The sequence below is a fragment of the Mobula hypostoma genome, chromosome 11 (assembly GCF_963921235.1).
Source record: "Mobula hypostoma chromosome 11, sMobHyp1.1, whole genome shotgun sequence".
NCBI lineage: Eukaryota > Metazoa > Chordata > Chondrichthyes > Myliobatiformes > Myliobatidae > Mobula > Mobula hypostoma.
This window is the reverse complement of record NC_086107.1, coordinates 104768336-104795895: the sequence shown is the minus strand read 5'-3', so window position 1 is coordinate 104795895 and position 27560 is coordinate 104768336. Positions and strand designations below refer to the sequence as shown.

General features: G+C 39.5%; 1 protein-coding gene across 12 annotated transcripts in view; it reads right to left on the bottom strand.

Moving 5' to 3' along the window:
* Positions 1 to 27560, bottom strand: part of LOC134354059 (RNA binding protein fox-1 homolog 2-like) — a 299787-nt gene that overhangs the window by 134310 nt on the left and 137917 nt on the right. Inside the window, exons 1-2 of one of the 12 annotated variants that reach the window (XM_063062792.1) lie at positions 13652 to 13754; positions 12725 to 12832 (exon numbers count right to left, since the gene is read on the bottom strand). The exons of 8 other annotated variants lie outside the window; for them this stretch is intronic. Coding sequence is in view for 2 of the 4 variants with exons in the window: in XM_063062786.1 (XP_062918856.1) it covers positions 9246 to 9290 (45 nt within the window). In the remaining 2 variants the exon portion in view is untranslated. Of the gene's footprint in view, positions 1 to 8135; positions 8953 to 9245; positions 9466 to 12724; positions 13186 to 13651; positions 13755 to 27560 lie in introns of those variants that run through there. 3 more of the 12 variants (XM_063062791.1, XM_063062786.1, XM_063062787.1) reach the window with 3 other exon arrangements.

Sequence of the window (27560 nt, the reverse complement as noted above, 5' to 3'; positions counted from 1 at the left end):
TGGAAAAAAAGAATCTGATAGGAAAGGAGAGTGAACTATAGGAGAGAGGGAAGGAGGAAGGGATTCAGGGGGAACTAATAGGCAAGTGAGAAGTAAAAGGCCAGACAAGGCAGATGAACTTAGACCATGAATTAGTGCATGGAACCAAAATGTTGTGGTCATTATAGAGATTTGGTTGAGAGAGGGCAGGATTGCAACTCAGCATTTCAGAAGAAATTGATATCCTGCCATCAGGTTGGAGGGTACTCAGATGGAATATAATGTGTTGCTCCCACACCCTGAGGGTGGTTTCGTTTTGGCACAAGAGGAAAACAGGAATGGAAATTGGAATTAAAATGTTTAGCCACCGGGAAGTCCCACTTGTGGCAGATTGTGTGGAGGTGTTCAACAAAGCAGTCCCCCAATGTAGAGGAGGCTACATCAGGCGCACCGAACACAATAGAAGACCCCAGAAGATTCAGCTACATAGATTTTTGGGTTCTCCTCTAAGGCAGGGAACAACCTGCACCTAAACTGGATGACACCCAGAGCAGAAAGCCAACAAGTGGAAGTATTGAGGGGAAGACAGAGTTTAGGTCAAGTAAGTCTGGAAGGAAGGACTAGCAGGGCCAGACTAATGAACACCATGGTACAGATGGGCTGAAATGTTTACTTTAATACAAGTGTTACAAACAAGGCAGATGAACTTAGACCATGAATTAGTGCATGGAACCAAAATGTTGTGGCCATTATAGAGATTTGGTTGAGAGAGGGCAGGATTGCACCTCAACATTTCAGGGTTTAGATGTTTCTAATGCAATAGAGAAGGTTGTTAAGAGGTGGAAAGATTGCACTACTGATCAGGAATAATGTTATAATTGCACTTAGAGGTTAAGAGTACGAGAAGTGCAATCAATATACTGTAATGAGGTTATAATACAGGCCTCCCAATAGCTCACGAGGAACTGTAAAAGGCATTGGGAAGAAGATGGCATCAGCAAACAATGCAACATCCTTCAGACAATTAATGAAACTACTTCTTTCACTACTTTTTTTCAAATATGATTCTGCTACTGGAGCCTGTGATCTATATTTCGATGGTGTGGTTTTGTGCCGATTGAATGATCTGGCACTTTGCTGTCTCCAAGGGACTTCGGTGAGGTTTCAAGTGAATCGTATGGCCTAGAGATGGGGCGTGAGCCCATAATCGACTTCATTTCTCACCCATTAAAGTGTTGAAGATGATTGAAATCAATGAGGAGGAGAGCGAAAGGAAAGATGAGTGGGTGTTCAGCACTATCTGCTGGCGAATAACCACCCTCTCTCTCGCTGTTCCCAGAGGAAGATGTCTGTGTTTGATCAGTGTTTCTCCCTTCTTGTTCGATGCTGCCACTGTCTTGGGTCTTGGGCAAGGTTTACTCGACGCAGTTTGTGCATTGAGCTCTGTAATTCATGTTATGAAGCGTTTCTGGTTGCTCCTTTTTTGTTGCTATTTAGCGTGATTTTGATTGGGGCAGACTGGCTCTGTGGTCTTCAGTCAATGAACAATGCATGCTATATTAGACTGAATTGAGCTGAACTGAATATTCCTGGACTGCTTCGATGGCTGTGGTTTGATGTTATATTGTGTTTTTTGCTCGCTTTTTGCCATTTGTGTGATTGTTTTGAGTGTTGGGATTTGCTGTTTCTTTTTGAACGGATTTTATGGATTTCTTTGTTTCGTGGCTGTCTGTGGGAAGATGAATCTCAGGGTTGTATACTGCATACATACTTCGATAATAAATTTACTTTGAATCTTTGATACGATGGCAGATTATGGAAAGACTTGAAAGCAAAAGGGTTTTGCAGTGGGTGACTTTAATTTCCAATACTGACCTGAGACTTCTTTATTGCCAGGGACTTATATGGGGTAGAATTTGTTAGGTAAATCTAGGATGGTTTCTTAAACCTGCATGTCAGTAGTTCAACTAAAGATATTAGAGTCTAATATGACTTAGACTCTCTAATGGATTAGGAATTAAGCATGGCTAGTTTAAGTGGGAGATCATTTTGCAAAAAAGTGATCATCACCCAAGTTTTCAAATTGTTATGGATAAAGTAAGACAGAACCTTGGGAGAAAGTGCTAAACTGGGTGAAGGATAATTACAAGTTTTAGGCAGGAGCTAGGGAGAGAAGAATGAGAACAGCTGTTGTTGGTCAAGTCCATACCTGACATGTGGGAATGACTTCAAAGTCAACTGGTCAGAATTCAGGACATGTTCCTGTGAGGCAGAAAGGTAAGGATGACAAGATTTGAGAATCCTAGATGCCAAGAAATGCTGTAAACTAAGTTAACAAGAAGGATGCACAAGGTTTAGGGCCCTTGAAAAATATAAAATAGGGAAGAACCTAAACATGGATTCAAGAGGGCTAAAAGGGATCATAAAATGTCCTTGGTGAGTAGGATTAAAAAGCCGCCCAAGGTATTTTATACATACATAAAAACCAAGAGGGTAGCTAGGTAGAGGATAGAGCCACTCAAGACAAAAAAAGGAAAGTAAACCAGAGGACATGGGCATTGAGCACTTCACATCTGTATTCACTGAGGGGGAAGAAATGTTGAATAGTAAAATTGTGGTGGAATATATGATATCCTAGGGCTCGTTAATATCGAGGAGGTGGTGGTGAATAAGATCTTTTGAGAACATTAAGGTGGACATTCCCAAGGTCTGATGTGGTAACTTCTACTTTGAAAAAGGCGCACTCGACAACTTCATGCCCAAAGAAATAACTTTATTTCGAACGTCAAAACTATATACAGAGGCTTTCACAACCTGTACGGCATGTCAGGAACCACACTGGGTCATTAAGAGGGGAGATCGCTAGGGCCTTGACAGAGCTTACTGCATCCTCTCTAACAGGCAAGGTTCTAGAGAACTGGAGAATAGCCAATAGTATTCCTTTGTTTAAGGGCAATAGAAACAAACCAAGAAATCATAGCTCAGTGAGTCTTACATCAGTGGAAGGGAAGTTATTTTAAAAGATTATCATGGTATGATTTCCTCACATCTGAAAAAACATGAGATAATCAGCACAGCTTTTTAAGAGGAGAGAATGTCTTACAAATGGATTTTTTTTTGAGAAGGTGCTGAAGGTGATTGAGAATAGGGCAGTGGATGTTGTCTATATGGACTTTAACAAAGTTATTTCATGCTAGACTCATCCAGAAGGTCAAGCACATGGGATCTACGAAGACTTGGTAGACCGGATTCATAAACAAGAGAAAATCTGCTGATGCTGGAAATCCAAGCAACACACACAAAATGCTGGAGGAGCTCAGCAGGCCAGGCAGCATCTATGGAAAAAGAATACAATTGACATTTCGAGCCAAGACCCTTCAGCAAGACTAAATAAAATAAATGAGAAGACTTAAAAGGTGGGGGAAGGGAGAGAGAAACACAAGGCGATAGGTGAATCCTGAAAGGGAAGGGTTGAAGTAAAGAGCTGCAAAGTTGATTCATATTAGCTTGGCCATGAAGATACAGGGTGGTAGTACAGAGTATCATTTTGAATGAAGGGTTGGGACAGTGCTCTTCTACAGGAATTAGTGGCGGGACTTCTGTTTCAGATGATTTGGACAAAAATGTTGGCAAGGTGATTAGTAGACTTGTGGATGACGCAAAGATTGACAAGAGTTGTGGACAGTGGAGAAGGTTGTCAGAATTCAGCAGGATATATATCAGTTGGAAATAAGGGTAGACACGAATTATCTGGATAAATAAAGGGGTCTAGCATATTCAAAAATAAATAAATCAGGCCAGGAAGAGGTGAAATAACAAAGGCTTTGATAGTTTTGCCTATGCTTTTTGGAAACAACACGACTGCCAAAGGACTAATGTTTAAAAAGGGATAAAGGGTAGATGAGTGATTGAAGGGCAGTCTGTTTGATGTTGCCAATGCACATAATATAGTGCAGGAACAGGTCATTTTGGCTCAGGATGCCAATGTACACTAATCCCATTGGTCTGCACATGGTCCATATACCACCTTCCTGCTGTTCAGGTGTCTGCCTAAAATGTCACCATCATATCTGCTTGCACTGCCTCCCCAGGCAGTGCATTCCCAGCACCTACAGTGTATTTGTAAAAAAACATTCTTTGCACACCTCCTTTAAATTTTCCCCTCACCATAAACCTATGCCATTTAGTATTTGACTTTTTCACCCTGGGGAAAAAAGACTCCTACTGTTTACACCTCTCATAATTGGATACTGGTGTCCCCCACTTTTCGAACATTCGCTTTACGAAACCTCGCTGTTATGAAAGACCTACATCAGTTACCTGTTTTCGCTAACAGAAGGTGTTTTCACTGTTACAAAAAAAAGACAGCGCGTGCCCCGAGCAGCCAAGCTCCTCCCCGGAACGGCATTCTAGCCGGCATTGCTTAAACACCTGCCTCTGAGCAGCCGTTAGCAAGATGAGTTTTACGGTATCGGAAAAGCCTAAAAGAGCTTGTAAGGATGTTACACTTAGCGTAAAACTAGACATAATTAAGCATTTCGATTGTGGTGAATGAAGTAAGAACAAAGTGAGTTTGGCTTGTGGAAGTTGATGAAGATGATGTTGAAGAGGTTTTGGCATCCCATGACCAAGAACTGATAGATGAAGAGCTGACGCAATTCGAAGAGGGAAGGATAACAATCGAAACCGAATGCAGTAGTGAACGGACCAAAAGTGAAGTTGTCCAGGAACTGAACGTGAAGCAACTGCATGAGATGATAGAAAAATGCGCAAGGCAAAGCAGTCAAGCATACTGACATTTTTCAAGCCTTCCACATCAGCCGACGAACCTCGACCTTCGACATTGAGGCAGGCAGACATTGAAGAAGATGAACTGCTTGCCCTGATGGAAACAAACAACGATGAGATGACACCCCAGTGTCCCACCACCCGGGCCACGGACCGATACATTGCTGCGGAGAATGCAGTAGTAGCCGGGATGCACCCAGCACATCTTTAAGAAAAAAGCCATAATAAACAAGGTAATTAATTAGGTGCCGGGTGTTATTTGGTATGATTTGGTAGGTTATTTTTTGGATCTGCGAACGCTCACAAATTTCCCATATAAATGAATGGTAATTGCTTCTTCACTTTACGACATTCCGGCTTACGAACCGTTTCATAGGAACGCTCTACCTTTGGATGGCGGGGGAAACCTGTATACATCCATCTGCTCGCCCCCCCAGCCTTCAATTCTCTAGTAAAAATAATCCAAATTTGTCCAACCTCTTATTACAGCTAATACTATCAAGATCCAGACAACATCCTGGTAAACCTCTCCGCACCCTCTCCAAAGCCACCACAATCATTCTATAGTGTGGCTATCAGAACTCCACACAAAGTGTGTCCTATCGAAAGTTTTACACAGTTGCAACTTGACTTTCTAACTTTTATATTCAATGCCCTGACAAAGGCAAGTATTCTGCATCACTTCTTTATCCTTTTCATGTGTCTTGCCACTTTTAGGGAGCTCAGCATCTGCATTTCATGATGCAAATGTCCCACATGGCAAACTGATCAAGAAAGCAAAAGCCCATGGGATTCAATAGAAAGTGGCAAGTCAGATGTAAAGTTGACCAAATGGCAGAAAGCAAAGTTTTTTATAGAAATTTTTCTGTGACTGGAGAGCTACTTGATTCGGAGTTTCCATAAAACTCAGAATCAGTCTTCATGTTTTGTTGCAGATTCAGATTCATTTATCACATATACACTGAAACATACAGAGATATCTATTGTTTGCAATAACAACTAACACAATGAAAGCATGCCCTGGTGGCAGCTCACAAGTGTTGCTACATATTCTGGCACCAAAATAGCATGTAGCAATATTCAATAGAACAACCGAAGCAACAAGAACAGAAAAACAAGCCCCTTTCCTCCCTCCCATCCACCTTATACCCTGTTACATGTACAGGACTTCAATGCAGGGATGACACTTAAAAATGTTAAACCATCACCACCACCAAGACTGAGTGCTCTCAATGGTTTAGGAGAAAGAGCCAAGTTATAGGAAGATATTAAGTTCCTTCCCAGCTAGCCCAAAAAATTGTATATTAAATTGAATCCAGAGGTACTGTGCATTCTGATATGGCAAATAAGGCAAGGTAATAGTGGATTCTGGTTAATTGGGACACATTGGGACCAGCAGATTTTGGCCCATTAAACGGCTGCCCAAATTAGCTGAAATTTCATGAAAATTGTTAAAGGTATTAAAAAAAGACGATCTACCATTTAATTAAGTAAAAGATTATGCATTTAAATGAAATACAGAACAAATTAAAACACTAACAATGCTACAATATTATAAAACTGTGTACTAGTTTCTAATAGTTATCGACAAAGGAATTCATCCAATCTTTTAATCGACTACATGAACAAAATCAGCGCAGACACCTAGTATAGCAACACAGTTCCAAACTGTCTTACTCTTTACTTCTCGCCAACCATCAGTGACAAAAATCACTGTGTTTTGAACACAAACACGTGCAACTGACATGATTTTAAAACTGTTCACTCCAAGTATGGTTCAGTGTCTAACAGCCACCCAAGTACATACAACCGATGCTAGTTCAAAACTGTTCAGCAACAGTCTCTTGTCTCAAATAAACAAAGAAAATCCTGGCTATTTTCTCGTTTAGTTTTTGTTCTTTAAGAGTTGTCCCAAATAAGTGGCTGCTGGTGTAATTAGCTAGAATCCACTGTACATGAAAAATGCTAGGTAATTTAAAGAAACTGGGAGGACTTGAAGTGCATGACCACAAATTCTTAAGGCAATCAGGGAAGGTGGTTAACAAAGAGAATGTTCACCACTAATAGTTGAGGCAAAGAATGCAAGAGAAAGATGTTCATGTTATAAACATCTAAAATTATTTGTTAGCACTCTTCTTGTGGCCTATATCCTGCTCCAGACAGCTCTCTATATGAAGGATGTGATACTACCAAACAGGGTATAGAAGAGATTAACAGTTCGAAGAATCTTAACTTGCACAGTATGGATCTAATGAGATAGGAAGTAAATTAATTTCATCCATTTTTGGCCAGGCTGGACTGACTTGTCTCTTCCTATGCTAAAATTGTCTGATTGTACACATCTTTGCTCTCTAAGGGAACAAAGGACAATGCTAGAGGTGCAACCAGAGTGACAGATAGAAATGATATCTAAGATACTATAACTAAGAAAATTAAGACAAGATTTCAAACTGTAAAATGCTTCTGTTGCTTTTCAAGTAGTACTATTTTAAGCTTGGCCTGCCTGAGCAGCCTGCAGCTAAACATTCCTGTCCATCTGTGCCTATCACTCTAACTAATAAAGAAAAAAAGTTGCATCAGCAGGATTAAAATCATGTCAATGTAACTATTTCTGAAAAGTAAATTTAATTTCAAAAACAAAATCAAAGAAAATTAAGAACACATTTATCTGCATGTACAGATATTTCTGAAAAAGTTCTTTGTTCTAACCTTCCTTATTTAAAGCACAATTTCTTTAAAAAAACTCCCGTTTTTGTACATTCAAAACAGCAAAACAATCCTGCGTCTATCTAGTAAGAAAGAGGTTTGTGCAATATTGTTACAAATGCTTGCGCAATTTGTCAACTTATCTATCTGGGGCTATATCAGCCCTTTGGTAAGCCATGCATGGGTGTAAAGTTCTGAGACTGTCAACTAGTCAAGAGAAAATAACAAGCAGAAACTGCAAATACAAAGGTGGCAACATATGATCACCACAAGGATTGAAGAGAGTTGATAAAGAGGTGTAGAATACAATAGAGGAATATTTGTTGAGCAAACACAGTATAAATACATATCTTGCAAAGTCTACAAAATTTTATACAAATCTTTGATATCGTTTTATCATCAACATTGGAACTTGAGTACCTCAAAGATATCCATAATTTATAACATTTAATTGTGTATCTATGTTATATACATAGTAAATCCTTCAGTTAGTAATCAATGGAACTCATCATTCTTCTAACTGATTCAAATTCAGTACAAAACTGCAGGGAAGAATGATTTCTTTGGTTTTACCCCTTATTTTCTCCTCTTCTCTCTCTGTTCATTAATTCAGTGGGTATAATCACAAATGGCACTTGGGAGAGGTACTACCATTAACTCACCGCACTTGCATTTATAAAGTACCTCATCATGTCCTCAAAGTCATCTCAAAGTGCTTTATATTCAGTAAAGTACTTCTGAACTGCAGCTAATGTTATTCAAGCAGTCATTCTACAGTGCAAACCATCAAGTAGCAGAATATGGAATTAAAAGGGGCGGGGGTTGGAATCACAGCTGAAATCAAAACCCTCCACCTATTATCTGTGCTTACAAATTTTCCAGCAGCATTAATGGATACCAAAAAGCAGAAATCCTGCAGATTTTCCACTGACACCAAAGCTAACAAGAGATCGTCTGAAGCCTAACTAGCTCCTCATGAGTATGGTTGATCCCCATGTTACAGCATTTCAGTTACGAAAATCTGCCCTTACAGAATTCACAAATCAATATCCAAAAATTTGAGATATTGAATAAAATTTGCTTTCACTGAACTTGCGTGGGAATAACAAGTAAATATATTTTTCCCAAGAAGAATGGAAGAATGACCTTGTTTCTTGACACGTGCAGATGACGCGGCTTCACATTACGGACAATCATGACGCAGCTTTTTTTCTAAGAATGCCAGCCCTCACCCCCTCACGATAAGATGGGGAGTGGGGGGGAGCATTGCACAAGTTGCTAAACCAAAGATTTAGATTTTTAGGATATTTCCATGCTTCAGAAGCAATCTTTCCTTACAAAATAGTATTTCAATAGTATTGACATTACAAAATAATTTCAAGCGCAATTATATAAATTATGTCTCACAACTATACCCATTATGAAACTAATGGTAAAACTGGCTGCACAGTGGTGTGCATCAATGCAGTAAAAGAACTCTTAAAAATTGGGAGTTTAAAATGCTATGCTACTGCCTCCCCTCTATGGAAATTGTGGCAGTACTGCTTCAAGATCTATAGAACTCTGCAGTGCAGTACAGAAATAACCTCACAGGATTCAAGCACATTTTAATCAGAAAGCTTCTTCACTGAAACAGTTTATTTGCTGGTCCACGAACCTATGCTGGCTCTGTATTGTTGAGGCAGAACCTTCATCAAATCCGTAAGACATTACCACTGGCTCAGTCCCAGAATAACGGACTGAAAAACGTGGATTTCTAACCCAGTACTCACCTGTAATACAGGGTAAGGATATTCCATACAGTAGACACTGAACATGCTTACAAGTTGCTGTAGGACACTCGAATTAAGGAGAATCAGGGCAGTATGGCTGGGGTGAGAGTGAATTGGTCTATCCGTCAATGGTGAACAGCTGTTTAAGGATTTGTGATGCACACAGTGCAGGCCTTCAGCAACATGAGGAGGGGAGGTTTTCTGCCCGGTAACGTTTTCAGCTGTTGCAATCAAACTTCTGCAGATTAACTCTCAAATCCTGGCCCTGAAGACTGGGTCTGTGTGTAGAGAAGGCATCTGTTTTCCCCACCCAAGAACCTTTTTTTTTTAAAAAGGAACCAATGCGTCTGTACAGTAATAGACATGAACAGGTGCACACTTGTCACTTTAGTTCAAACCGGCGTCACTTTTTACAAGCCAAAGCTGCAATGCCTTTCAAGAGAGCATTCTAATCAGTTTTATATATTGTATTTTACTGGTATAGTAGCTCAGAAAAATAGTCTATTTTAATGAATTTCTTTGTGACAGTGTAAGGGTTTCCATTTGTGGTTTAGCAAAACATATTTATGTTTAATCCTTAGTTTCTGATAGCTTGAAAAGTTACAAGAACTGCAAACATACTTAGCCAGAGGGTCAACTTCTGAAACTAAATTTCAATTTTTTTTCCAAAGCAAACTATCAGAGTGCTTCTGGATAGCATATTTGCTGGGATAACCCTAAACATCACTAAATGTTAATTAGTGTGAAATGTAAATGCCTTTCTAGCGAATATAGTCTTGCATGTATTAAAGTAAACATCTTCTAAAATCAAATGCATCTCTTGCGGTCTGCGTCTGCCACAAAAAGATTAACATTACTACAATATGAGGTTTGGTAGATCATATTTCTGTCCTGAAGTCAGCCATTTTAGGTCCAAGCCTCACTTGGAGGAAAAGTACAATCTTGGTAAACACTTCTATGCAGCTCTGGGGAAACCTTTGGGAACAAGTTGTTAAACTGATACATCACCATTGCTTTGTCATGTGGGCAATAAAGATTCCATGGCATTAATATGAAGAGAAACAATAAATAGGAACTAATACCACAGCAAAAAAAAATTTCAATCAACATCAGTAAATTTCACCTAGTCTTTTTCTTGTGGCTTTTCATATTAACTTGTCCACAATCTGGCTGATGCATTTTCTTAATTACAAACTGTGTACACCGCAAAAAAAAAAGCAAAATGCCCAAGGATGTGCCACCAATATGAGCATTGTCAGAGAAGTGTCATTTCTTTCTTAGTTGCTTGCAAAATCTCAGAAACATCAACTTTAATTCAAAGTATAGCTCAGATCAACAGGTAAAGTACAAGTGAAAAAGAAAACATCAATGAACATCAAAGTTATAATACATTTCTGAGATGAAGTGCTGGAACACTGAAGGTGGGTATGAAACCTTTTATAGTACAGGTGCACATTCCTTTATCCGAAATTCTGAAATCCAAAAAGCTCCGAAAACCGAAGATTTTTCACCAACAGCTGATGTCACTCAGGTGTGACGCGGCAGCACTAGCAGAGGCCGCCAGACATCAGTTGTGGCTCAGCGCTCGTACTGGTTACACGTGCATTTGCTGTTCGCTGATATTTTGTGTTCACTGTTGACTTTGTGTTTAATTTCACTGTGAAAATGTCAAAAAGAGCTGTAGATACCCCTATGAGTAACAATGAGAAAAAGAGAAGGAATCATCTCTATCAATAACGCAGAAGGTGGAGCTATTGCAGAAGCTTGATCGTGGTGTGTCTGTGCGGTGTCTTACTGAAGAAAATAGTGTCAGAACTACCACTGTATATGATTTAAATAAACAGAAAGACAAGTTACTGAAGCTTTATAGTGACAGTGACGTTCTACATTTATTCCAATAAGTCATTTACCATGTGTTTGATTTGGTTCATTTGAAGCTGTATATTTTTATGTTTATTGAATGTTTTTGTTGGAAATAAAATTTCTTCATCATTATTCCCTAAACGATACAGTATAACAATTATTTAAATAGCATTTACATTGTATTAGGTATTATAAGTAATCTAGAGATGATTTAAAGTATACAGGAGGATGTGCATAGGTTTGGTGCACCGCTGGGTCCTAAAATCCACCGCACTGAACCAGGTTAAATAAGGGAATAAGGGACTTGAGCATACGTGTTTTTTGGTATTGGTGGTGGGGGGGGGGTGGGGGTCTGAAATCCAAAATATTCTGAATTCCGAAATGTAACTGGCCCAAAGGATTTCGGATAAGGGATTGTGGACCTGTAATATGACAAATACCCATAATTCTGGACGATTCATTCTCCTGCAGCATTTACAAAAGTTCTTGCAATATATTAGCTGCAGTGTGTTATGAAATATACCAGGTATTAGACATAGAGAAAGCAAGAAAATAGTGCCTTTTAAAACTTGTTGCAAAATATTTCCTGCCCCGTCTCCCCACAAGTGAAATGGGGCAAGTATGTGGAAGAGACTTGCAGTGGATACTTGATTTCATACATTGATAACAGATTTCATCCGTTAATACGGTACAAAATTTGAGTGAATGGACCCAAAGTAAGACTTTTAAAATTTCCCTACCTAGTGTAGTTGGGGGTGGAATCAGAATGGAGAACTGAGAGATTATTTTCTCATCTTGATCTGACTAACTGTAATCTTAAATCAGAGATGGCAAGGATACTTGACCCAAATTGGCAAGATGTCCTCCATAAATATTTAGATTCTCCCTCTCGTGGCTGACCTATTAATCAAGTGAAATCTACTGCGAACTGGAGGCGGTATCAGATGAGTCCCACAGAGGTCATGTTATACCCCACCCTTTCAGCACTTGAATGCCCCATCCCTGTGGCACTTAATGGACCAGCAAAAGTAATAGCAATGAGCTCTCCCAATACCTGGAGGTTCCCTCACTCCAAATTACTGACCTCCTTGTCCTTGCACAAGCTAAACATTTGGATAATTACAGTAATAGTTCTGGAGCAAGTAGCAAGTCTGGTCCTCACCTTCCAATGCCTTACACTCTTATTTTGTTAATCAAATCTCTAACCCTTGAATAACCTAAAACTCAAATTTCCTATAATTTTCACAAACATTGTTTGTCAAACTAGGGACCATCTTCTCAAGAAACACCCTCAGCTCGATGAAATTTGAAATCTGCCATGTCACATGAAGCATACATCTTAAATAACTAGTAAGTTCATGACACTTCTGGAAAATTCCAGCCATCCTTTGCTTGATATTTTACCCTTGTTCTCTGAATAATTATTCAGAGCAGTTTCTCATAATATCTATCTTCACCACCGACTATAGTAATCACAGGAGAGATACTGGGACTGGTGGATACAACACTCACTTCCAAGCTTTCTTCCAGCCTGCAGGAAAGCACTCCCCCACCTTTGATCTACAATACACTAAACACAATGCAAGCCGAGCAGTGATTAAGTATGGTTTGCTTACTTGATGTTCAAGTACTCAGCATCTTCCAAATTTTAGTTTTTCAATCTTGAAAAAACAAATGCTTGATCCAGTTTTCTGTCATTTTGCAAATACATATTTTGTGATGCTCTGCAGAAATGGAAAAATCCAGCAGACAGTTTATCTGGGTGTTTACCATTCCGTACAGTTACAATGAAGTCACTAGATAGCAGACCATTTATATACAAATTCAAAATCAAAATGCCTTCATCTTAGCTCGCAGCATGACATATGTTAGCCAGCACGGCAAGTTGGCTGCACGCCAGGGATTTTCTACTTCTCCAATAACAGATGAACCACTATCAGAGCTCTACACAACAGCTGCCTCATGCCAGCATCATCTCCCGGCCCGTTGCTGACTGTAATCCAGTGCCTTCTGATTTAATACTGTAATTACTTCTAATGTTGTGCAGAAGAGATAAGTGTTCGGTATCTGTTCACTCTGAACAGAAAGATGACAAAAATCCCCACAATCTTATTAAGTGCTGGATCGCATATATATTATTTCCTGATCAAATCTTGCAAAAAAGAGACAAACCAAATATACAAAGACTTTGTTAAGATAACGAAGAAAATGCAATCCAACATTAACCAACCTACGTTGATAAAATATTTAGTTTCAAAGTAAAAATTTAAAAGTTTAACTTAATTCTGACAGCACTTCATCCACCCTTATTCCACACTCGGACAAGACCTTGAACCATGATTACCAGAAGTTGGATTCATCTTTCTTTCCCTCATCCAAATAATAAATGCTCGTTTGATCCAAATTTCAATAGAATAGGCACATAAATATTTTATTCCACAGCAAAGTGAATTCATTACAGCCACAAATTAATGATGGCAGATATTTATTCACAGCGTTGAAGATTGACTCTATAATTACCTATTTAGGAAGTGAATACTCACTGCCTTCAGAAGATCATGTAAATCAAGTTCAAATTCAGAATTACTGAAAACTATGAAAACTACATAGATTTCCACATGGAAGAACTGAGCATGCAGCTCTTTAATAATCAAATGAAATATAAAGTGAACTTTTATCTTTAAATCACAAATCTCTTATCCTGGCATATCAATATTTGTGGATTACATCATAGTGTACTAGAGACACGGTTCACTTAGCAGTCCACAAACAAAAGAGCAGCAGTGAATTACCACACTAGGCTAATAATACAAGTGCAGAAAGGAAAAATAATGAGAATCACCAAGATTCTCCTCACGTTTAAACCTACATACAGTACGATTCCCCTAATTCACTTCCTCTACTTTCTTCCCTTCTCCACCTTCATCTTTAGAAATGATGCATGGGACAGTTCATCAAGATGTCAGTTGTTTCTATACTTTGCTCAAATGGCTGTTCTTCTCAGGCCAGCTCCATCAATTCATTGACCAAGTTATTTTATTCCATTTTCTAACATGTTAATATCTTTATTCAGCAGAATTCACTGGATACTGAACAAGAACAGAAACATGGGACAAGTCATGCCAAACTGTCTCAAAGAGGGTGGCAAATCTCTGAAAATTCTCTGCCTTGGTGGATGGTGGAAACTAGCTCATTATAAGTACTTAAAGTGGAGTTGGATAAATATTTGACAGATTGAAGGCTTAAAGGTGGATAAAAGCCCAAGACCTGACAACAAGGATACAAAGCTGCTAAGGGAGGGAAAAGAGGAGATTGTTGGTCCTTGTAGAGATGTTTACACCTTCACTCGCCACAGATGAGGTTATGAAAAACTGCAGAACAGTAAATGTAGTTCCCTTATAAATGAAGGATAACAGGAATAATCTGGATAATTAAAGATCTGGGTCAGAGATCAGTGGCAGGGAACTTACCTGAAAAATATTCTACACTTGAAAAGGCAGCGATTCATCAAAGATATTCAGTATGACCATTTTTTTTGGATGGAGTGGAGGGAAGACACTGTCTGACCAATTTGATTTTTTCAAAAAGATAAAATGTATTGACGATGGCCCAGCAGTTATTATATTTTACATGGATTTCAGTAAAGCCATTGACCAGAGCTCACATGGAAAGCTAGTTCAAAAGGTTAGAGTTCATGGGATTCATGACAAGTTGGCAAAAAGGACCTAACATTGGCTTACTAATAGAGAGAGAGGGGGTGATGATGGATAGCTGTTTTTGTGACTGGAAATGCGCCAGCTGATATTCTACTAACAAGTGTCATCTGGAACTCTGTAAATGGCATTTGTGCTGAGCCTAGCCACCCATTCACAAGAGTAGACAACAGACAATAAGTGCAGGAGTAAGCCATTCGGCCCTTTGAGCCAGCACCGCCATTCACTGTGATCATGGCTGATCATCCACAATCAGTACCCCGTTCCTGCCTCCTCCCCATACCCCTTGACTCCGCTATCTTTAAGAGCTCTATCAAACTCTCTCTTGAAAGTATCAAGAGAATAGGCCTCCACAGCCTTCTGAGGCAGAGCATTCCACAGATCCACAACTCTCCGGGTGAAAAAGTTTTTCCTCAGCTTCGTTCTAAATAGCCTACCCCTTATTCTTAAAACTGTGGCCTCTGGTTCTGGACTTCCCCCAACATCGGGAACATGCTTTCTGCCTCTAGCGTGTCCAATCCCTTAATAATCTTATATGTTTCAATCAGATCCCCTCTCATCCTTCTAAATTCCAGTGTATACAAGCCCAGTTGCTCCAATCTTTCAACATATGACAGTCCCACCATCCCAGAAATTAACCTTGTGCACTCCTTCAATAGTAAGAATGTCCTTCCTCAGATTTGGAGTCCAAAACTGCATGCAATACTCCAGGTGTGGTCTCACCAAGGCCTTGTACAACTGCAGAAGGACCTCTTTGCTCCTATACTCAATTCCCCTTGTTATGAAGGCCAACATGCCATTAGCTTTCTTCAGTGCCTGCTGTACCTGCATGCTTACTTTCAGTGACTGATGAAAGTAAGAGAGAGAGTAGAGTTTGTCATTGTCAGCAAGGAAGAGATGCTATCACCAATCTATAGTGACTGTGGTCTTCCGATGAGGAAGTCAAGAATCCAGTTGTAGTGGGAGGTACAAAGGTCCAGGCTTTGAGACTTGTTGATTAGTGCTGAAGGGATGATAGTTTTGAATGCTGAGCTGTAATCAATAACAGTCTGACATAGATTTTACTGTTGTCCAAGTGGAGCGCCATTAAGATTGCATCTGCTGTATACCTGTTGTGGTGTTAGGTAAATTCCCTTGTTCCAAAAGGAGTTACGAGGGGTGATTATAAGTTCGGGGCCTAAGGTAGAAGGAGTCGATTTTAGAAATCCTAGCACGTTTATTTTTCCCACATTTACACACTTAGTCCAGCGGTCATGGAGCATACGGTTCCCTTCTTTGTAGAAGTTGGCATCTTGGTCCTCCAGAAAGTGGTCCACTGCAGGGGTGATTGATAAGTTCGTGGGCTAAGGTAGAAGGAGATGAGGAGAACTTCAAACTTTCTGCATTTTCACTCAAAGAGTTGAACTGCATGTGCACGTAACAAGAGCTATATAACTCATCTCCTTCTACCTAAGGCCACGAACTTATCAATCACCCCTGCTGTGGACCACCTGGAGGTCCAAGACACTCTTGTTACATGCAAGTGCAGTTCAACCCTTTGAGTGATAATGCAGAAAGTTTGAAGTTAATAACTCTACCTTCTAACTTAGGCCACGAATTTATCAATCACCCCTGCTGTGGACCACTTCTACAAAGAAGGGATCCGTATGCTCCACGACCACTGGACTAAGTGTGTACATGTAGGAGGGGACTATGTAGAAAAATAAATGTGCTAGGTTTTCTAAAAGGCCACGAACTTATCAATCACCCCTTATAATTATAGCCACGATCAACCTCTCCAAAGTATTTCATCACAGTAGATATGAGTGCCACCGGGAAACAGTCATTGAGATAGCTCACCCTGCTCTTCTTGGGCATCAATCATACAGCTGCCCTTCTGAAGGTACCTTTAACAGCGGCAGTAAGAACTGAGAATGTCCTTAAACACTCCTTTATGTTGGTTGGTTTAGGTTTTCTGTACACTGCCAGATACACCACTGAGGCCTGATGCCTTGCAAGGGTTCCCCTCTTGAAGGATATTCCCATGTTGTCCTCCGAGACAGAGATCATAGGGTTGCTAGATGCTGTCGGGATTTGCACAGGTGTAGTCCTAATCTCCCTTTCAAAGTGTGCATAAAACATGTTGAACACATCAGAGCAAAACACTGCCAATCATGCTGAGAGGTTTAGCTTTATAGGGAGCAATGGCATACAAGCCATGCCACAGCTGATGTGAATCCAAATGTGTCTTGTAATTTCACACAGAATTGTTTTTCTCTGCACTTATGATGGCCTTCCATAGGATGCACCTGGACTTGTTGTAGGGACCTGGATCACAGGCTGTAAATACCACAAATCTAGTCCGCAGCAGATGATGGATCTCTTGATTTACGCATGGCTTCTGGTTTAGTTACATGTAGTAAGTTCTTGAAAACATACATTCATCTACGAAGGCCTAGATGAGGTCAGTGAATATTGTGGCATATTCATTCAGATCCAAAGATGCATCCCTGGATATGGTCATGCCCACCCATTCAAATTGTCCTGCAAGTGCTCTTCCACCTCTCTTGACCATACGTATGCACAGATGCAGCATTCCTCAGTCTCTGCCAAAATGCCAGGAGTACAAGTACAGCCAGGTGATCGAACTTGCCAAAGTGCCAGTGTAACAGAGATCAAGTGTGTTGGCTCCTCTGGTACCACAGGTGACACGGTGATCTAGTTTGTTATAGACTTCTTTAAGTTAGCCTGGTTGAAATCCCCTGCAATGATCAGTAAAGCAACCATAATTGTTGAGCATGGTACTCAGCTTCCTTCAGTATCAGTTTGGCATTACCTAGGGGTGGGATGCACACTTCAGCCAGAACGATGGTGAACTCCCTCGGTGGATATAACGGATGACACTTGATTGCCAGATGTTACAGGTCAGGAAGCAGGACTGAGACAGAACTGCTACATCTGTGCACCAAGTAATCATGAAGCAAACAGATGCACAATGGACTGAAAGGCCTGCTTCTACGTGGTAGGACTGAGAAAACTAGGACCTAAATTTAATAAATCTGTTAATACACTATTAGAAAAATAGATGTGAAGGCTTTCAAAAAGCTATAGTTTATACTAGATGCATTGCTCCCTAAAGTGGTGTTGTGAGCAATTTGGTTACCCATTACCTTTAAAGCTAATAACCTCTGTCCAAGGTAGCCTTGTCCACCATGAAAACAAGACCACCCTGCTTCCCAACGCACCCCCCCCCATCCATAGACTCTGTATACACTTTCCACTTCCTCAGGAAGGCAGCTATTATTAAAGAAACCCACCCCCTTTCCAGATATTGACCCTTCACCCTCGATGAGCTTCTATCTCACTGTTACAAGTCTTTCTCTGTAACAGTATTATTACGTTTTGCTACTGCTTTTCCCTTTGTAGTTCACATTTAAGGGATCTACAACTCATGTTCTCAATATTATTTGTTACTTATTTATTGTTATTTTTTTTGTATTTTGCAGTTTGTCTTCATTTGCACTTTGGTTGCTAGTCTTTGTGTGTAGTTTTTCATTGATTCTATTGTGTTTCTTGGTATCTACCTCAACAGTCTGCAAGAAAATGAATCTCACGTAGTACATGGTGAGATATACACACACACGATAGATAGATAGATAGAGAGAGATAGTTTGACAATGACTTTACTTTGAACTTTGTAACAACATTGATGTAGCTATGCTTTTAATAAACTCTCTTTCCTGTCACATTTCCCCTCACCAGAATCTAACTGGCATGTGTTTTGTTCACATCAGATCATATATATATATTTGTTGTTGTTGTTCGTCCATCGTTGATGTCGAAGAGGACCTCGACACCATAATGATGGTGTCGAGACTAGTGCGTGATTTGGATTTAAGTGAGGGAGAGTTGCACGGCGTCTTCAACCCACACGGTATATATACACATACACACACACACTTATACATAAAAGTACAAGCGTCTTCAACCCACACGGACTTACTTGCAGTCTGTGATTGCAGAAGACTGTCTAATGGTGCAGGTGCAGTACAATTCCCAATTTGGGTCGAATGCAGCTAATGTTTATTTTCATGACCTGTAATTTTTGGGCGGGGGGGGTTAAAATAAAACATTTGATTCATTTGGCACTTTGGTATTTCTGTTGTGCAAATGTGCTGGCAGAAGCACAAAGTAGGAAAGATTGATGAACTTGTCTTGCTTGAATCAGACAACGGAATCCGAGTCAAGAGTTACCATAACAGACTGTCATACTTGGCAGATCTTTCCCTTAAATGTACTACATTATGGTTAATTGCACAATAAGGACGTACTCTTGAATCCAAAAATACTCTTAAAGTACAAGCAAAAAAAAAAGTTAAATTTATACACAGGACAATAACCAGTTCTCAAAGCCATTAGCTGAAATGTTCAATAGGTCTTAAAAAGACAATGGAAACAAAACAGTTTTGTCCAACGGTAACATTTAGGTAGATTGGTTATTACATACTGTATAGAGTATACAATTTGAGAAATCTTCCCAAACTGCAATCAGCTTCATTGTGCATGTGCTACATCCCTAGTCTGCCCACACAAGAAAATATATTCCTGAAGTAACAATCATAATCATTTCCTTAATTAACAGGGATGTGTAGAGAAAACAATATTCAATATTTAAGTATTAAGTACTCAGGTTTTGGATATTCCTAAATTTCATCATGCATATGAGAGTAAATGGCATTAACATATCTTTCATGAGTTAAAATGATTTTAGTTGCACATGAGGACAAGACCTTCATTAACTATTTCTTATCAAGATATTGAAAGCAAAACAGAACACAGCTAAATTTAATCAAAAGCTTAGCCAATTGGAACAGATATGTTTGTTATGTTCTACGATATTTCAAAGCTACTGCATCTTGTCTACAAGCTCGAAAGATCAGTGACACATTACCTTTAAATTGGTCGTACCAAGCTCAACTTAGCCAGTTAATTGATCATAGGCAGATCATGTGCCTTGCAATAATTGTGCTTGTTACTATTCTGACCAATTTACTGAAATAACATGAATCAAAATTTCCAGGCATTCTGGAATAACCCTTAAATTTACTCATAATACACAAGTAACAGAACCTAGATAAACTGGGATAGCGGATTGTTAATTCATTGTAGCAGGTTGCCCTTAGCTAATCCAAAAGTCTGACAGTATACAAACTTCAATTAATGTACTCCATGTTAGGATTTTGGGATATAATTAGTCCAGTCCTCCCAAATCCCCTACTCAGTATGGAGTCAGCAGCAAGAACATGCTATAAATAGACATCACAGAGGCAGGACCTTGGTGTGATTTATTTAACATGACAAGCCATGTGAGTTTAAACCAACCAGGTTATTTAAAAAAAAATCTATACAATGAACAAATAATCCACAGATAGTGCTCTTTGGAGCTTACAGCAAATTACCAGATGAAAGACCATGGAAGTTTATTTACAGATCTTGTGGCAGTATAGATAGTGACCTGCAAACAACTTGACCAGGCATGCAAGCTTATAGCACTAGTATTTCTTACAAAACAAGGCCAAATTTAAGCACCGGGTAAAATAAACAATGGTAGTAGCAATTATCTGGTTACAATCTAACATCATAAATAAAACTGTTGAAATTTGTAGGATTATGAAAATCATATGATGCATACAATCATTCGCCACCCCCTCCTCCCCGCCACCCCGTTCAGGTTGTCAACAGTTTATATAAAACATTAAATTCACCACTATTTCAGTTTTTAAAGACTCCAAGTCTTTCAGCAGGTTTGATAGTCCGGAGTTCAGTAAGCTTATAACTATATTTCTACTTATTTATCTAATGTAGATAGTTTCACAATGCGCTTCAAAGTTCAAACTATCAGTTTTCCTACATGTCATTGTACCTGCTGTCATTCTTCAGCAAGCACACTTAACATCTTGCATAAAAACACAATCCTACACAATTACACTTTCATTTAAGCTTGGCCCCCTCTTCATTATGGATAATCCAAATTCAGAAGACTCATCAAGCCTGTTTGAAGATGACATGCCTCACATTTTTTTAAAAACAAAAATGTTCTCTTTTTGAGAACAGCTTTACATGCAAGATTGGTTTGTGAACCCTGGAATTGCTTGTATAGTGCTGCTCAGATGAACATTTTATTTATAGGATCTGTACATATTCTTTTGTAACATGCACTGCCCAAAATGGGATTGTGTTACTCTTCGACAATACACTTAAATGGACAAATCAAAGGATTTATCAGTAGTGTTAAAAGTTGTCATGACATATGACTTATCCTCATGTAAAGCTTACTGGCTAACAGTTTAATATCTGCATATCACGTATCCAGTGATGAACATGACATTATAATTCACATTTTGTTATTATGTTATTGATAGGGCATACAAATTTACATACAAGCTGTTTCCAGGTAGCAAATGAGCTCCAATTTTAACACGTGAAGTCAGAATCAACCTCCATACGACTGCAATGAATGGCTTCTAAAGCACACAAGACTGAATGAGTGAGGATTTTGTTTGTATCAGCAAGTAGCCACTGTGCTTCACCAGTGCCATCTTAAACTGGAATTAACTGGTAATCAATTAGTCAACTAAAGTGAATGCAAAAGATCTAAGGTTCTTAATGAGAACATAACCAGACAATACAGCAGTTAATTAATGAACTGTTAAATATTGGATAAACATAGTGAGGGAAACTGTTAATAAGGAGTACAATTTTTAAAACTAGTCCAGGATACTAGAAGCTAATCAAAACCATCGATATTGATTTCAGGCAGGGTTCCCAACCTGGGGTCCGTGGACCCTTCTGTTAATGGCAAGTTGAACCCCGAGGGAGAAGACAGTCTCTAGAATGTGTTTAGCACATTTGATGTATTATATATTCATTTTAATATAGCTTTTGACGAAATCCCACATGGCAGATTTATCAGATTAGTGAAAACCACCAAGAACTAAAGAGCAGTGAAGAAATAGATCCAGACTTGGCTTTGTAGCAGAAACAAAGGGTAGTCTTAAATGCAGGAATATAATTAAGATGTTTGTAGATGATACTATAGATCACACTGCCAATTTTTGCAAGGAAAAAGTGTTGATTGGAAGATGTTGCTGATAGACTAATAATCAGGTAGTCAGTCAGCATCAGATTTATTTCAGACACCGGCATGTGTCTAAAATTTGTTAACATAGCAGCAGCAGTTCAATGCAATGCATAATACAGAAAGAGAAATAAATATAGTATATATACAGTGGCATGCAAAAGTTTGGGTAACCCTGGTCAAAATTTCTGTTACTGTGAATAATTGAGCAGGAGAAGAACTGATCTCAAAAAGTCATAAAGTTAAAGATGAAACATTCTTTTCAACATTTTAAGCAAAATTAGTGTATTATTTTTTGTTTTGTACAATTTTAGAGTGGGGAAAACAAAGGAAAGGAGCACCATGCAAAAGTTTGGGCACCCCAAGAGATTTGAGCCCTCTGAAAATTAAAATAAATTATGCCCACAAAGCAGGAGAAGGCTATAAGAAGATAGCAAAGTGTTTTCAGGTAGCTGTTTCATCAGTTCGTAATGTAATTAAGAAATGGCAGTTAACAGGAATGGTGGAGATCAAGTTGAGGTCTGGAAGACCAAGAAAACTTTCCGAGAGAACTGCTCGTAGGATTGCTAGGAAAGCAAATCAAAACCCCCGTTTGACTGCAAAAGACCTTCAGGAAGATTTAGCAGATGCTGGAGTGGTGGTGCACTGTTCCACTGTGCAGCGACACCTGCACAAATATGACCCTCATGGAAGAGTCATCAGAAGAAAACCTTTCCTGCATCCTCACCACAAAATTCAAAGGAACATCTAAATAAGCCTGATGCATGTTGGAAACAAGTCCTGTGGACTGATGAAGTTAAAATAGAACTTTTGGCTGCAATGAGCAAAGGTATGTTTGGAGAAAAAAGGGTGCAGAATTTCATGAAAAGAACACCTCTCCAACTGTTAAGTACGGGGTTGGATCGATCATGCTTTGGGTTTGTGTTGCAGCCAGTGGCACGGGGATCATTTCACTGGTAGAGGAAAGAATGAATTCAATTAAATACCAGCAAATTCTGGAAGCAAACATCACACCATCTGTAAAAAAGCTGAAGATGAAAAGAGGATGGCTTCCACAACAGGATAATAATCCTAAACACACCTCAAAATCCACAATGGACTACCTCAAGAGGCACAAGCTGAAGGTTTTGCCATGGCCCTCACAGTTCTGTTTTCATGGATGTTTGCAAAGAAAAAAGCATTTCAGGATGTATATTGTATACATTTCCCCGACATTAAATTTGACCTTTGAAGTGAGAGAAAACACCCATTTACGAAAACACTACAATGAAATTCTGGGAATGTTCTTCATGGCATTTTAATGTAAACGTTTAAAAAGCAAAAAGTGACGGAAGCATTCAGAATATCAGGTAGCATCTATGGAGAGAGAAAATTACTTCAGGTTGATGATCCTTCATCGGTACAGGGAAATCTGATAATTAAAATACAATTTAACTTGCAGAGAAAGGAGAAGGGAAAGAAACAACAAAAATCTATGCTAAGGCATAGACCAGGAGATAGTCAATGACAGGTCACATCAGTAGTGTGTATGGAATAAGCTGGTAAAGCTATGTTTTGAGATGCAAATTGGAAGGTAGCTAATGGTAGCTAATAAAAAGGGTGGTACTGTAGCTTAGTAGTTAGCATAATGCTATTACAGTGCCAGCGTCATGGGTTCAATTCTGCTGCTGGCTGGGAGTTTAATGTTCTCCACGTGACTGTGTGAGTTTCCTCCAGGATGCTCCACTCCCCCTCCCCATTAAAAAATAATGAATGAATCAGTAGGTGAATTGGTCACACGGGCATAATTGGATAGTATGGGCCTGTTACCATGTTGCATCTCAAAATAAAAATAAAATGAAATAAAATACTGACCGTTGTAATGTCTGATGTGTGAACCAGGTCCAGTAAAGAGGATTTTTTTTTAGCCCAACTAGCAGAATTCAGAAAACCTGGACTCATTTGCAATAACACACAAAGCACTGGAGGAACTCAAAGCCATCAACATTGATTTCAAGGGAGAAGAAAGGGCCAGGCAGCATCTAGAGAGAAACTCGTGATTCTCAGATGAAACCAGTTTGCAAATCAAAAAGCTTGACAGCCACCAAACTTTTCAAGTAACAAGTCGAGAAAATGTAATCTTGCTCTGGACCACAACAAATAAACATAACACCAAAATTATATAACATAGTTAGAATACTTCATCAAATTTGCAAGGCAGTTGCTAGAGTTTGTTTATTGAAATTACAGAATACTTCTGCAACAAATGAATAATTTATTTTCTGGTCTAATCAATGTCTGAGTTTAGGAATTAAAAGATGAACTACAATCATAATATTAACAATTATATTCATTCTGTATCAGTACTAGTGTCAATTACATTTAAAATGGTGTGACAATAATAATAGCACCACACTGTAGTTAGCTATCACAGTCAGATGTCATTTATGTATCAGATTAAGGCTTACCACATGATTGGATCACCTAGAATATTTCAAACCAGAGGTAGCCTAACATCTTTCACACACATTCATTTTCCTCCTCTCCGCAGGGAGTGCAAGACAACCCTGAACCCATCACATTAGCAATTGACAGTGTGACTTTGCACACCATCAGCTTACAATGTTCTGTGCTTCCACTTCAATAAATCCAAATTAGGACACACAGCAGTTCTGAATCTTGCATTATTACACAAGTAGTATTTCAAGAGAATGTGGATGCAAACAGCTCTTTTTAATCTCTTTAACTTTAATCTGCTTTTTAAAATGAGGTTAAAGAGTCTCCAGTGGAAACAAGCTGGGTAGAGTTAATCATTAGATTAGCCTGAATCTTGCTAATAACCCAGTGCCATGAAACGTTCCAGTTCCTTTCTAATGGGATTAAATTCAAATGGCTGATCATAAGTAGACAAATTACAGGAAACTATTCCACCTCCATTCAATTCGGAAGTGAACTGAGCTGCTCAACTCCACCGCCCCCCCCTCAAAATTGATCTTTATATTCAAGCATAACAGCAATTTCAGACCAGACTTTGACAGTGATACTAATAATGTTGTAAATTATAGAGGAATACAGAAACATAAGAAATAGTGACCAAGGATTGGCCATACAATGTGCCAATTTATTCTGAATAGTGAATACTTACTACTTCCCCTTACTACCCCTTACTTGTCATCCAGGTGTTAATGAGCAGCTGCAAGATCACGTCATGTAGACAAAGTTATCAGCAATGAATCATACTCCTTAATGCAGACATCCCACCTCTCCCGGAAGTTCCGGGAGTCTCCCGCATATTCACAGTGGCTCCCTGATGCCCGGAAATTATATACAATATTCCGGAAATCGATTTTTTTGCGAGGGAGAGGGAGAGGGACAGCGAGCATCCTGATTGGTCTCTCTTTGTGCTAAGAGTGGTCCTCATATCGAGGAAATGATATGATTTGGCGATATGAGTCAGCTGCACCTTTCCTCATTCCCTGTCATACACTATTGAATTTGAACATACGCGAGGTCATTACGCACGCGTCATCCATGTCAGCGCGGGAAGAAGATCAACTCCTCAAGCTTGCTAATGATGGTGGGCTGAAAAGTATGTTTAACATAACATCTTTGCTGGCATTCTGGATCAAAGTCTAGACTCAATATCCTGAGATAGTCACGGAGGCACTGAAAATGTTGCTTCCATTTCCAACATATCTCTGCAAATTCAGATATGTCTATCCACGGCACACATTTTAATTCCACATCCCATTCCCATTCGGATATGTCTATCCATGACCTCCTCTACCGTAAAGATGAAGCCACACTCAGGTTGGAGGAACAACACCTTATATTCCGTCTGGGTAGCCTCCAACCTGATGGCATGAACATTAACTTCACTAACTTCCGGTAATGCCCCACCTCCCCCTCGTACCCCATCCGTTATTTATTTATACACACACACATTCTTTCTCTCTCTCTCTCCTTTTTCTCCCTCTGTCCCTCTGACTATACCTCTTGCCCATCCTCTGGGTTTTTTCCCCCCTCCCCCTTTTCCTTCTCCTTGGGCCTCCTGTCCCATGATCCTCTCATATCCCTTTCGCCAATCACCTGTCCAGCTCTTGGCTCCATCCCTCCCCCTCCCACTTTCAAATCTCTTACTAGCTCTTCCTTCAGTTAGTCCTGATGAAGGGTCTCAGCCCGAAACATCGACTGTACCTCTTCCCAGAGATGCTGCCTGGCCTGCTGCGTTCACCAGCAACTTTGATGTGTGTTGCTTGGATATCTCTGCAAAGTGGAGTTTTCTGCATTGAATGCAACGAAAACTAAATCGCAGAATAGACTGGACATAAGGAACCCCCTTCGAGTATCGCTGTCTCCCATCACCCCTCGATGGCACCGTCTTGTTGCAGGAAAACAAGCCCAGGGCTCCCATTGATTCAGCGATATTGGTGTGTTGCAATGATCTCATACGAGGAAAATATGCTCTGTGTATTTAATATCCAAACGTTTACTTAAAATGTTATGATGCAATTGACTTATAATTGACTTATCATTATATTCATGCGAGGAAAGTATGGGCTGTGTGTTTAATATTAAATTCGTTAGATAAACCCTTTTAGAATCGAAATTGAGTGTATTAGCCACTTATAAGTGACTTATAGTTGACTTATCACCTATGTTCCGGTCGTGATTAACACCCCCCCCCCCGCCCCCCGGTCGGCAGGTCCGCAAGAATATTGTCAATATTAAATCGGTTCGCGGTGCAAAAAAGGTTAGGGATCCCTGCTAAGTAGACATAGAAACAGAGAAAATAGGTGCAGGAGTAGGCCATTCGGCCCTTCGAGCCTGCGCCGCCATTCAGTATGATCATGGCTGATCATCCAATTCAGACCTATCAGTTTTCTCTGTGGGCAAGCTTTACAGTCGACCTCAAAAATAATGACAGTGTTGCTCGCTGCTCTGTTTGCAACAGTGACTTTTCTATTGCCCATGGTGGGTTAAAATGTAAAAGACATGCTGAGGTGAGTTTAATAGGTGTCATTTGTTCATTAGCATATCTAACGTTATTTAAACTAGATGGCTGCTAAGGAGCTAAGCTATTGATGTCCTACGTGATGAGACCAAACTCCCTGTAGACTTGCTTAAAGTTGTAATAGAATAAACATGATAATATAATATAAGTACATATTTTAATGTCACATTTTCTGCATATACCCAACGTGGTTTACAGATTAGACAAAATCACTAAACAAAGTATTACATACACCCTTGGAGGTCAACCTGGGGCGGGGGGAGAATATGGATTTGCTGGGGGCAGGGGTGCTACCTCTCTGAAATGAGTTTTTGCAGGGTGGGATGTCTGCTAATGACTTATGCATTGCTATCATCACCCAGTATTTCAAAACATTATGTGTACCAATAACAGAAACTGAGCAGTAGAAAAAGACCAACACTGCAGATCACCACTCTGCATCCCTACCCACAATGTCAGGCACCTGTGGATATTTCAGAGTTGATATTTCAGGTCTGTTATTGATCAGAACTTCCTGATTAAAGCCACTGATCCTGAAACATTAATTCTCTCCCCAATTTTTTTTTCTGGTTAAAGGTGCAATTGCTAGACAAAAGTATTCGTCACTTTTCATGAAAGAGCATTAGCAC